Here is a 13,733-nt window from a genome sequence, read left to right as displayed (position 1 = left end):
ATATATTTTATTTCCTTGTGACTTTATTTTCATAGAATAGAATATTTGCTGAAATTCTAACATTTTACCATTCCTTTCAACTTCGGAAGAGTAGATGTATATATATGTTAATATATTTTCAAGTTTGGCCATACAGTGTGGTTTGCAGAATCTTAGTTCCCTGATCAGGCATCTAGCCTGGGCTTTAGCAGTGAAAGGGCTAAATCCTAACCACTGGACTGCCAGGGAATTCCCTAGATGTATAATTTTTAGTGAGTGAAAAAGAATTTAACATGAATAATCTCATATTCATACCTTGTTTAACAGGATTCTTAAATGACATGTGTATTTCATCTGAAACTAACTTCTTTATAGAAAGTTTAGAAAATAGAGGAAAAATCCTGTCCCTAACTCCCCTTTGCCAGTAAGACCACTCTTGACATTTAGGTATTTTCCTCCTCTTAAAATTATTTCTCTTCTCTATTCTTTTTTTAACAGCTAACACATACAGCATCATTTCATTCCTTTTTCAGTGATGTGTGGCATATTTCTATTTTGCTACAGTCTTTATAATATAATTTTAACAAAATTTATAACTCAGAATTTTATGAAGGAATGTGTTGACCTTAAGCATTTTAAAAGGTTACAAAAATAATGTACAGTAGTAATAAGAAATGAAACATAACAGAGGTGTACCAAGCACAAACCCACCGTTACCCTACTCCTCACATTTTATTTGTATGATTCTTAATGTGTACCTTTTTTGTTATTAGACAGGATAGGTAGATTTTGATCAAATTGTGGGAAAAGGCTCCATAGGAGGCAAAAGCAAAGTATATTTGACTCAAAAGATAGTTAACTGTATTTTTTATTATCCTACTTATGCTTTATTTTGTAACTACTATTAGTCTGTCTCCCCGTGTAGACTGTGATCTTCTTGATAGCAGAGGCAAGGGTACATTCATTTTTTCTACAGTACTTTGCACATAGTAGACACGCATATGTTATTTGAACTGACTGCACAGTGGAAGGTGCTATGAACTGGATTTTTGTGCTCTGGTTTCTCAGTCAGCATTGTTGTGTTTTAATTCAGGGACCAGGGGCAAGCTGCTTCATCATTCTGTCTCAGTGCAGGTAATTGATCAGGAAGGCCAGAGACTGTGTGCCTTACAGCTCCTTCCAACTCTGAATTTTTGTAACTTTATATGTAGGCTAGAATTATTTCCATAATTGTTACCTTTTTTTCATATTTATATAGTGCTTGTAATTTGAGAAAAATGTATATACATATAACTAGTCTCTCTAGCTCATAATTCAGATTCATTGTTTATTCATACGACAACAGATTTCAGAGTCCACGCACGGCCATCTAATCCTAAAACTGGAATAATTTTTAAATATTGCAGTTCAACAGGACCTTGGAGAAGTGGTTTTCAAATTGTATTTCAGAGAATCCGAAGGTTTTAGGCATACTTCAGATTCCTCTGTCACAGATTCAGCCAGCCTCCTCAGTTATTTTTATTTTAATTCAATTTTCTTAGAATGAATATATTTGCTTTAAAAAAAAATCATGTTTCCACAATATAGTGATAAAGATCAGATGTTTTGAAGCTAAACTTGAATCAGTTAACAAGTAAAAAGTACAGTGTCAGACCCAATAATGATGAGGGAAGATGCTGTCACCTCTCTCCACCTGTCTCCTCTGAACTAGATATTTTAAATACTGTATTTAGGGAATTAAATTGGCAAGAAAATTTGAGAGAAATTAAAGGGTAATTTGATATTTGACAAGATAAAAGAAGTTTAAATGCTTCAGTGCCATGTTTTAGAAAAAATTTAGAAAGTAGGTATTGAGATTTAAAAATTGATATTTACTTAAAGCTGCACTTCTGAGGAGTTCTGATTCAGTGGGTAAGAAATGGGATCCAGGTTTCATATATTCTGGCAAAACTCCACAGATCCATGTACCTCTGAATAAGGACAATGCTTCTGGAATAAAGTATTTTATATGTAGGCTATTGAACTGCTCATGAGTCATTTGATCTTTCAATCTGTAGCTTCTTCAATAAAATGAGTTTGCTATTAACTGCCTACCTATTTAAGCAGGAGTTATGGGCTGTCCCCTGTGTCCCTCTTCATATTACTTATATACTAAATGCTCTTCTGGTTTCAGGCTAAATTTACTGTGAAGAAATCAGAAGATGAAGAAGATGCCTCTAAAGACACTTATATTATTGAATGCCGAGGAATCGGGATGACAAATCCAAATCTATAGGGTGTTTGCCTTTTAAATGATACTTCAGTGATATTATTGCACTAATCATTTCATAAATATTATAGAACAATAGAATAAGATGTAATTTATTAAAGGACCTAACTTTAATTGAAGTACAGAATGTTCCAGATTGGCTGAGAATGCTTCATCCAATTAATCTCACTTTGACTATCTTCTGAGATAGATAGGGACAGTGAATAAGAGCTGGTGGATATGTAAAATAGTCAATTTCGGTATTAAAGTATTGCAATAAAATATTCTTTTCACCTAAAGTGTGTTTTTCTTTTTGATATAATGTAATAAGTTAGGGGTGTAGGTTTGATCTGCAATTTGTATATAATTCTAATCACTGTTGGGGTCTCATAAAATTTAGTGAGACAATTTTATACACATGTACTTGCTGTGTCAACAGTAACATTTCATAAGCGTTGTCTCATTATATGTATCTTCTTTCCAGTGGGTGTTAGGTAGATATTGGCTTTGAATCTGTTGAATATGTTGTGAAAGCTAAACAATGAGAATTGCAAAATTCTACCCCATATCAATTCCAGGTATGTTTTTTTGTTCGGCTTATAGTATTAAAAATAATTGAGTGCCTTTAGAACAGAATGCTTTTCATTACTCTCTGTTATCTTAAACCTAACCTGTTCCACATTTAGATTACTTCCTGGTCCCTGTAGGCAATTGAGGTTGTGACTCAAATGAAACTAGTTTTATGTAATAGTTAAATATGCTGTACTGTAATATAGTGATGAATTCATTCAGACTTAGTTCTGTCTTGACATTTATCCACTAATAATTAAAAGTCCAAAATATAGATCCAGAGGTTTATATTATAAAATAGTCAGAAAGTGGAGAATTAGTCTGTATAAAAAAACATAATTTAAAAATTTACTCCGTGTATGCACTTGTAATTCTTGTCAGTGATTTCTGTGGCTTTAGACAGTTGGGTTCAATTTGTTTTAAAGATGCCAATGATAGTATTGCTTGCTGTTTGTACTTAAGGAAGTGAATTTTATAAGTTCATTTTTATAACAGGACATAAATATCTCTTTATCTTTTAAAATTGTTTGTTTCTGGATGTGCTGGGTCTTCGTTGCCATGTGGGCTTTTCTCGTTGCAGCAGGGGGTGGCTGCCCTCTGGTTGCAGTGTTCTTGCTTCTCATTGCAGTGGCTTCTCTCGTTGCGGAGCGCAGACTCCAGGGTGCGCGCGGGCTTCCGTAGTTGCAGCACGTGGGCTCACTAGTTGCGACTCCTGGGCTCTAGAGCGCAGGCGCAGTAGTTGTGCACCGGATATTCCTGGATCAGGAATCGAACCTGTGTCTCCTGCTTTGGCAGGCAGTTTCTTTACCACTGAGCCACCGGGGAAGCCCTGTTTCGCTATTTTAGAGTAAAACTATGATGATAGTACAGTTGTTGGAGGGATTGTGATGAATTTGGGGTCTTAAGACTGATGATGATACTTCTGACGAGCTGGGCAGCAGTGTTACAGAGGTAGGTTGGAATGCAAAGACTGGGAATTTTGGAGCGAGAGATTTAATGTCAACTTTGTACATGATGAATTTATGATTAATCTTAGCTTTAACTGTTAAGTCAAAACTTGGGTACAATAAAGCTGGGACTACTGCAAAGAAATTTTTATTAGAAGAAGCAGGTATTTATTTCCCCCCTCAAAAAATATGTTTCTGTTTCTACCCCTATATCTGAAACTGTATTTCAGTATGCTTCTCATTTTTTTAAACAACCACCTAATACAAGGACTAATGTTGATTGTACCCTATATGTGCAATGGTCTTTAAAAATATTCCTTGACTAATGGCTTTCAAACAGGGGTATTGTTACCACATGACTTTCACAAAGCCTTCCCACGAATTTCAAGTTTACAGATGTCATTAGTTTTTAAAGGATGTTTCCAAATTTCTCTGATTATGTATTTCTTTCTAAAATAGAGTTCCCTGTGGTCAAAGTAGTACTTGGCAATTTCTCCTTTTTAGCTTCTCTCACAGTCTCCCATTTTTCCTCTTTACAAAAAATAAGGTAATTTTTTTACCCAACTTAATTTTACTATAGTGCATTCCCCTGGAATAAAAGAAAATTTCAAAGGCACTAAATAAAGGGACAATTTGAAACAGTCTCTGAGAAGTCTACTCAAACTAAGAGATAAACCAATACCTTGTTTTATATATTTGTGTGATTCCAAGTAAGGAGATGAAAGCTCCAATGTTTACTTTCCAAAGATAAACATGACATCTTTAAATAAAATGTACTTTTCTGATTATCAGGAGAAATATTTTCAGTATCTTTGCCAAAAGGCTACTAGAAAATTTAAATTTTATTTTCTTTAAACTTTGGGAGATTACTGGTTAGTAAGAATTATAAGTTATGTCTCTGCTCTCTATTCATCCCTACTATCTGAAGTGTGTTGTAGCTTCTATAATCTATATTATTAATAATTTATAAATACTACACATGATTATTAATATGTTTTTTAAGCCCCACACTTGATAATATTTTTGTTATTGATTTCCATTGAGCTCCATCTCGTCCCAATAATTAACATTGTCTGTGCATAGATATATGATCTTATTTTTTTTAAAGGAACATCAATCTCATTAATAGCTATTTCCATAAATTTTACCTTTATATTTAGTAGTATGTCAAAACGTATTTTTATACTCCATTGTATAATAATGCTAATTGTAATTAATCAAGCCAGAAGAAATTTTTAAAAATTTGAATTGTGTACACTGAAAATTTTAAAGTGGTACAAATTAACATACATTTTTATTATAGAGAAATGTGACTGTGAATTTTTAAGTGTAAAATTGTGGGTGAGGTGGAATGTATTTTTTAAATGGAGATGGCGGATATTAAACAGCTCTGATTTTTAGAGTCTAGTGGGTAAATTTGGAGTGATGCAATAGTTTTATTTTAAAATGACAATATTTATAACATTGATTAAGTTCTTTGCTAGAACTGTTGAAACTTAGGTTGAAAACTCTTGACTCCCACATCTGTTTAAACAGTATTTTTGGCATGTCTGTGAGAGGGTTTCTAGAAGAGATGAACGTTTGAATTGATGAACTGAGCAAAGCAGATCGCCCTCCCGAACGTAGCTGTGCTTCATATGATCCGCTGGGGGCCTGAAGGGAACAGGAAGATAGGGGAAGGCTGAGTTTGCCCTTTACCTGATTGCTGGGCTGGGACATGGCTGTTTCCCTGCCCTTTGTGCTCGTGATTCTTAGGCCTTCAGACACAGACAGGAACCTGCACCACTGGCTCTCTGGCTCTCAGGCCTTTGAACAACACTTCTGGCCTTCCTGGGTCCCCAGTTTGCAGGTGTGGGGCCTCTCAGGCTCCATGATCACATGAGCCAATATCCGGTAAGTCTCTCTCTCTATGTGTATGTCTTTCTGTTTATCTTTCTTGTATTGGTTCTGTTTCTTTGGAGACCCCCTAATACTAATACTGATTTGCCAGCCACTCCAGTACTCTTGCCTGGAGAATCCCATGAATGGAGGAGCCTGGTGGGCTCTAGTCCTTAGGGTCGCACAGAGCTGGACACAACTGAAGCGACTTAGCAGCATAGCTTTGAAGGAGAGGCTCTCTGGGACTGGTGATCATTTCTCAAGGAGGGGTACATTTCAGCTGGTTTTCAGACCTCAGAAGCATGATGGTTGGTACTCAGACTTTCAAAGGAGAGGGAGGTAACCTGACAGGTGCTTAGGTGGTTCAGGCGGCATGGTCCAGCAGCTGAGGAAGCGCAGTGGATCTAATGTTCTCACTGCCCAAGGGAGCGCGGCAGGATCTGTGGCCGGGCCAGCTGAAAAAAGCCCAAGTCACAGCTGACTGTGGCTGCTGGAGCAAGCCTGAGAGGAACTGGAAGCAGGAGGAGTCCTTCCTCTTTCCAACCTCCACCTTAGGCTTCCGTTTTGCAGAATCTAACCAAAAACTGGTTGGCGAGACATTGGGAAATTTTAGTACATACATCCAAACATCATGAGCAGAGTCTTGAATGGAGTGCTTGGAGCTGAGAGACAGTGAATAGCTAGCAGAATCTATTTTTTTGGTCATTTAGTATCTATGTGTTTCTGTCTTACAACAATGATGTCCTTTGGTTTTGCTTAACAAGATGCCGCTGTCCTTTTACAAAGCTCTTTCCATCCTCCTTCAAAGAAACCTAAAGGGCTTCCCTAGTGGCTCAGTGACAGAGAATCTGCCTGCCAATGCAGGAGACATTGGGTTTGATCCCTCTTTGGGGAAGATGCCACATGCCATGGAGCAACTAAGGCTATGTCTGTGAGCTAAGTTGCTTCAGTCATGTCCAACTCTTTGTGACTCTATGGGCTGTAACCCGCCAGGCTCCTCTAACCATGGGATCCTCCAGGCAAGAATACTGGAGTGGGTTGCCATGCCTTCCTGCAGGGGATCTTCCCAAGCCAGGGATCAAACCTGTGTCTCCTGCGTTGCAGATGGGTTCTTTACCACTAGTGCCACCTGGGAAGCCCAACTAAGCCCATGCCGCACAACTGTTGAGTCTGTGCCCTGCACAACCGGGGAGCCGCAGCTACTGACGCTCCCGTGCTCTAGAGCCTGTGCTACGCATCAGGAGAAGCCATTTGACTGAAGAAGAAAAAAAAGCTAAGGCCTAGTTTATAGATGGTTTTCACAATGTGTTGCCATCAACTGGCGGCAGATGGCTGCAGCATTATAACCCCATTCAGAGGTGGCCCTGCAAGACAGTTGTGATGGAAAATCCTCTCTCTGGGTAGAACTTTGAGCAATATGTTTGTGTCTGGGTTGAGAGAGGGTCAAAAGTGCAGATACACTAATTCATCGACAGTGACTGGCAGTTTGTTTACACGGTGGGGACCCAGAAAAAAGTTTTGGCAGATTGCTGACAAAGAGGATGGGGAAAGAGTTACATAGATGAAACTTTCAGAATGAATACAGAGTGTGAAAAAAGTTTATGTCCCACATTACTCAGCAAATGGCATCCATGTAGCAGAAACTTTAAATAAAAAGGTGGATAAAATAACCCACTCTGAATGTCAGCCTCTTTCTGCAGTTACCTTAGTGCTCACCAGCCACAGTGGTGGGAGCAAAGGATATGGGTGGGCCCAGCAACGTGGGCTTAACCCCATCAAGGCTGGTCTGGCTGAGTGCATAACCTGCCAACAGTAGACTGATGCTGGGCCCTTTACACAGTGCTTTCCTCTGAGAAAGATCAGAAGATAGGTTGATGACAGTTTCATGACAGGTTGGTCATAATGCAGGGGGCAGCAGTTTGTCCTCCCTGGAAAGGAGTCAGTCAGGATATAGCTTTATCATCCCTGGCCACAATGGTTCTGAAACTGGTGTTTCCCGGGGCTCTGAAGAGATTCAGTATCACAGTTCTCTATGTCTCAGTGCAGAAAAGAATTCAGCAAGAGGTAAAATGATAGATAAGAAGTGATTTATTAGAACAGGACTTTTGTGAGGTTTACAAAGCGGGTGGGTGAGAAATGCCACTCCCTGAGAACTTACCTGGCTACAGTTTTATAATCAAAGAAAAGGTGGGGAGGGAGAGAACTTTTCTCTCTCTTGGGCAGATATCTTGCTTCCATCATCAGTTCCTCCTCCAGGTTGAGCAGGGGAGTTTTCTTGTCTCTACATGGTCAAGCTAGGTCCACAAATTACTGTTTTTATGTGTGCAGAAAGCATGTTCTAGGGATCATTAACTACTCAGCTCACTGGGCAGGATGTAGGTTTCAGGCCACTATTGTTTTATTGTTTTAGGGCGTGTCCTGTGCTTCTGTTGTATGATTTTGTTGCTAAGCAAGGGTGCCTGATTTTGTGGTTAAGCAAACCTGCTTTCTTAAGTAGTCATTAACTTAAAGGGGTCTCCCATATTTTTTCTACTTAGAGGCCCCTAGTGGGATTAACTATTTAATCACCTACTTTGTCCCTTTACTCTGACCCTATCAGTTCTGCTGATGTGACTATCCTTGTACTAAAGGAGGTTTGACACAATATTGTTTTTGACTAAGGAGTTCATTTTTAAGTCATCCTCAAAGTTACAAAAAGGCTGCTTTCTTGAAGAAAAAGAAGATAATATATCAAAATATTAAAAGTAGCTGTCTAGTGGGAATTGCTGATTCTTTTCATTTTTCAGTATTTTCCAGATTATTGTGTATCTGCAATAATCCATAAAATAGATTCTGAAGGCAGTTGAAGATAGTTTTTTAATTGCACTCTTATAAAAGTTCAGCTTTGTAACTAAGGAAGGATTTTCCCGGAGGCAACTCTATTCTCATCACGATTTCAGTTCTATTATTTCCAGGCAAACTGTTACAGCCTCGGTTCAGTTCAGTTCCTTCGCTCAGTCATGTCTGACTCTTTGTGACCCCATGAATCGCAGCATGCCAGGCCTCCCTGTCCATCACCAACTCCCAGAGTTTACTCAACCTCATGCCCATTGAGTCGGTGATGCCATCCACCATCTCATCCTCTGTTGTCCCCTTCTCCTCCTGCCCCCAATCCCTCCCAGCATCAGGGTCTTTTCCAATGAGTCAGCTCTTCGCATGAGGTGGGCAAAGTATTGGAGTTTCAGCTTCAGCATCAGTTCTTCCAATGAACACCCAGGACTGATCTCCTTTAGGATGGACTGGTTGGATCTCCTTGTACTCCAAGGAGTAAGCATCTTTTAATTTCATGGCTGCAGTCACCATCTGCAGTGATTTTGGAGCCCCCCAAAATAAAGTCTGACACTGCTTCCACTGTGTCCCCATCTATTTCCCATGAAGTGATGGGACCAGATGCCATGATTTTAGTTTTCTGAATGTTGAGCTTTAAGCCAACTTTTTCACTCCTCTTTCACTTTCATCAAGAGGCTTTTTAGTTCCTCTTCACTTTCTGCCATAAAGGTGGTGTCATCTGCCTATCTGAGGTTATTGATATTTCTCCCGGCAATCTTGATTACAGCTTGTGCTTCTTCCAGCCCAGCGTTTCTCATGATGTACTCTGCATATAAGTTAAATAAGCAGGGTGACAATATACAGCTTTGACGTACTCCTTTTCCTATTTGGAACCAGTCTGTTGTTCCATGTCCAGTTCTAACTGTTGCTTCCTGACCTGCATATAGGTTTCTCAAGAGGCAGGTCAGGTGGTCTGGAATCCCATAACTTTCAGTATTTTCCACAGTTTATTGTGATCCACACAGTCAACGGCTTTGGCATAGTCAATAAGGCAGAAATAGAAGTTTTTCTGGATCTCTCTTGCTTTTTCGATGATCCAGCGGATGTTGGCAATTTGATCTCTGGTTCCTCTGCCTTTTCTAAAACCAGCTTGAACATCTGGAAGTTCACAGCTCACGTATTGCTGAAGCCTGGCTTGGAGAATTTTGAGCATTACTTAAAAATTACTTTTAGCGTTACAGTCTCAGTCAGTGACATTTCTGTATTATCTCAGTGACTCTCAAATTTCAATGTACATACGCCTGCAGGGAGGCTTATAAAGATGACAACTCCCAATCCACCCCTCCATCCTAGAAATACTGACTGGGTAATTCTGGGTGGGACACAATTTTATTTTATTGGAATCTGTATATTTTAAAAAGGAGCTCAAGGGCATGACCCTTATTGAGGTGGTCCACATAACATCCTTAAAGGAACACTGCTCCAGGAAGCTCCAGGGCTGAGGAATAGCTAGGAAGAATTAAATGTAAAACTCTGGGGGAATAAACAGGTGCAAGTTGTTACTCTGTTTACAGTAAGATTAGATTCCAGAAACACAAGTAGACAACCCCAAATCCTTTTTGCCTTTGCTTAGTATTGATGCAGGTTGTGGCACGTTACCGATCTAGGTATGCAGTACAGTTCTCTATCTGCATGAGAAAGGCTGCGCAGCATAACGGGTACTGCTGTCCCACCGCTATCTCACAACCATATCACGGCTGTCTCCAAAGCCAGTGGAGACATCTGAATTTGAGTATGCGCTTCATCATTTGTTAGTTTTTGATTTTGGGTGAATTAACTAAGTCCTTAGAGCCTTGGATTTTTCACAGGAATACTATTTTTGAGCTTTTACAGGGTATGACTTCTATTGCAATATTTAATCATTCTAGACTTGGATTCTTTTATAAAAATAAAGAGCACTAGAGTCTGATGGTCTTTCCAGTTTTAAAATTCTTTGTATATTTTACTAGCATCCAATTTTTATTATAAACTAAGTGGAAAGATTCAGATACAGAGAACAAAAAGTGACAATATAGAGAGAAAAGCCATTAAAATATTTCTGCTTTCTTGGGCAGAATTTTATTTCTAAATAATTAGTATATTCTTAAATAAAATAAGAATAAGGCAGTGATTTCTTCCGGTGAAATGAGCCTACATGGTGAAGCTATTCTCCTGAATTATAGGCCGTCTTTGGACCTACCACCTAAGTGCTGCCTTTTCAGACAAATCCGGTGGATGCCCTCAGTGGACTCTCTGTCATGAAAGCGCGTCCAGTGAAGAGAACTTGGAGTTCTGTCATGCTGAGCCTGACGTTACCACCTCCAAAGTGGAGCGTGTGGAGAGTGGATGACGCTGGATTCCTCAGGAACCTTTGAGCTAAAATAGGGCATGGCATCTCATTTCGTTCCTGATGTGTCTCAGGTTTCTCCCCACTCTCTGTCACCACCAGACAATACAAAGGGGAAAGATTTTCCAACCAAAGACCAGGAGCCCAGAGTCCTGCCTTTCCCCGTTTTCTCTCACTTTCCTGGCACCCACTTGTCCACTCCAGTGCATCGTCTAGGTTCGTGTAGACAGCTGACCCCTGCTGCGTAGTGGGGATTCTGAGGCAGGAGCACTCTTTAGTTGAGATTTTTCAAGTGCACTTCATAACATTCAGTTGGTTTACATAGCTATTAGATCACCTAGACATGCATCCTTGCCAAACAACTAAACAGATCTTGGCATCCCACCTATCTCCCAGTGGGGAGTTCACCACTGGGAGTATAATTACTCTGATGGCTCTCCTTTTTCCATAATCGGAGTCTTTCTGTTTCCTGGAGGACTTTCCCTCACTTTGGGGGGCGGGGGTGGCAGGTGGCATCACTGAATCAGGGAGAAACACAGTAAACCAGGTTCAAGAAAGCCGATGAAAAGGCCAGAAGGCAAGTGTTAGCCTTTCAATCATGTCCGACTCTTTGCGACCCCACGGTCTGTAGCCCACCACGTTTTTCTGTCCATGGAATTCTCCAGGCGAGAATACTGGAGTGGGTACCCATTCCTTCTCCAGGAGATCTTCCTGATCCAGGGATCAAACCTGGGTTTCCTGCATGGCAGGCGAATTCTTTACCATCTGAGCCACCAGGCTCAAGAAAACCAGTGAAAAGGCCAGAGTGAAGCGCCATTTTAGAAAAGTCCCCAGTGGGAAAAATTTCGTGAGAGTCCAGGGTCATGGAGAAGTTATAGGTCAAACCAGGGGAGCACTCAGGGAACCAGAAGCAGAAATAGAGAACCACAAGCAAAACTTTAAAACTGAGCTCAAGTCCCTGCAGAAAGGAAGCACCATATAGTGTTCTCTTTTGCTGTCTTGCTGAATTCTTGTCATATGAGGGATGCAAGCCACTTACTTTTCCAGAGAGGCTAGTTCAATGCAGGGCTGAAAAACTCAACCTTGCCCCCTGTGAAAGAACTTGGTTGCATTCTGTATGTGATTTAGATCTATACTCTGGCTTTTGCTAAAAGCTGCGCTGACTTTCCTTTGTCAGTTTGGCTGGTGTAGCTTCTCCTTTCCTGCCCTGGAGATGCATCTCTTTCTGTCACTCCTGTGTTATCCATAAACATCCTAGATAATCTCTTTTTCCCTGTCTCTTCTTTTGTTTGTTTGTTTCCTATCAGTGATACTCTTTGGATTCTTCTTCTTTAGTTTCTCTTCTTATTTTCCTCCTTCGCAGTTGATCTGCTGTCACATTCACTTTTATACTCTGTGCTTTTTTCTAGCAGGTATTTTGGTTATTCTTATAGAGTTTCCCCACCTTTCTCTTACGGGTATTTTTTTAGCTCATTGTAACTTCAGTCCCTGGTTCTCCTCATTGTCAATCATCTTACATGAGGTAGAGATTATCTTGGAAGAATTTTCTTGGCTCAAATACATCTTTAGTCTTTTCAGTGTGGCTACCAACTTGATAGAAGCTTTATTGTCTTGCATTGAATCAATGCATATCAAACTGCATGTTCTACACAAGAATTTAAAGAAAAAGAATTTTTTTGTTTTCTCACTTCAGTGATTATTTAAAAATTAAGGTAAGCATATTCATGACCATCTGGGTACCCATTTTATAACTAAATACTGCTATGAAATTTCGGTATCCACAGTTGCACATATAACTGCATAGAAACCAAAGAGAGCAGGAGTGGACTTAATAAAGTGGAGGGTGAATGAGATGAATATTTTTCAGTGGTTGAAATACAGAGAACTGATGGGAGAAGTGAGTCACCACAGCCAAACTAAAGCAAACTTATGCTGGAGCAATTAATAACATGTCTTATTTAAACCAAATCACATCATTAATCACCTTAATGTTACTGATTCCCTTTTGGATTTGATTATAATTAATTTATAAAATTTAAAAACTTTTTAGTTGTGTAAGAATTTTATGTATGAGGGACTTAAAACTTTTAACTTTGAGGATATTTATGTAATATAATAAAAAGAAATTTATCTGGTTTCCACTTGCATCCAACATGGGGTAAATTTACCATTCTGCCTGAGATGACTTAAAAAATGAAAAAAATATATATGAGATGATAAATTTCAAGATATTAAACATCAGACAATGAAGGATAGTGTTCTTTGAGAGATAAAAAACAGTGAGCCCTGTGATTGCCCCAGATGACTGCCAAGAGAAAGTTTTCAGGCCGTGGCAGAGGAGGGAAGGCCCTGGTATAGCCTGGTGAGCCCTCTGATTTGAGGATACCAACTGAGAGCTTGAAGTAGTCTGGATGGCTACAGTTTTCAGGACAGAGTACTGGAGAAGAGACAGAGTGAGCATCATGGAACAGTCCAGAGACCTGCAGAGGGTTCCCTTCCAATATGCAGAGAGCTGCTGAAGAGTGCATGTACATGAGGAAACTACCTGAGATTTGAAAGAATCACCCAAGAAAATGACACTTGGTGTTCACATGGGGCTATGAAAAGTACCTGTCCACTGCCCATTCTCATTCCCTGCACCTCCTACCAAATTAGAAATCCTCATAATTCATAGGACATTGTATAGAGAACTCAGAACAGCTGTGGCTCAGAAGTGAGGAATCATTAGCCCTAGAATAAATACTGAATTGGGCCCACCTAACAATATTGAGGGCTTCCGTGGTGGCTCAGACAGTAAAGAATCCACCTGCAGTGCGGGAGACCTGGGTTCGATCCCTGGGTTGGGCAGATCCCCTGGAGGAGGGCACGGCAATCCACTCTAGTATTCTTGCCTGGAGAATTCCATGGACAGAGAAGC

General features: G+C 39.8%; 1 protein-coding gene across 3 annotated transcripts in view; it reads left to right on the top strand.

The window, feature by feature from the left end:
- Positions 1–2,526, top strand: part of RTCA (RNA 3'-terminal phosphate cyclase) — a 30,732-nt gene extending 28,206 nt beyond the window's left edge. For all 3 annotated transcript variants that reach the window (XM_043876953.1, XM_043876952.1, XM_043876954.1), the window contains one exon: positions 2,153–2,526. In XM_043876953.1, the coding sequence (XP_043732888.1) occupies positions 2,153–2,254 (102 nt within the window). In that variant the 3' untranslated portion in view covers positions 2,255–2,526. The remainder of the gene's footprint in view (positions 1–2,152) is intronic.
- Positions 2,527–13,733: the final 11,207 nt, after the last annotated feature.

The sequence above is a fragment of the Cervus elaphus genome, chromosome 20, assembly GCF_910594005.1.
Source record: "Cervus elaphus chromosome 20, mCerEla1.1, whole genome shotgun sequence".
Classification (NCBI taxonomy): domain Eukaryota; kingdom Metazoa; phylum Chordata; class Mammalia; order Artiodactyla; family Cervidae; genus Cervus; species Cervus elaphus.
Note: the sequence above shows the minus strand (reverse complement) of the source record. Positions and strands in the feature narration are given on the sequence as shown.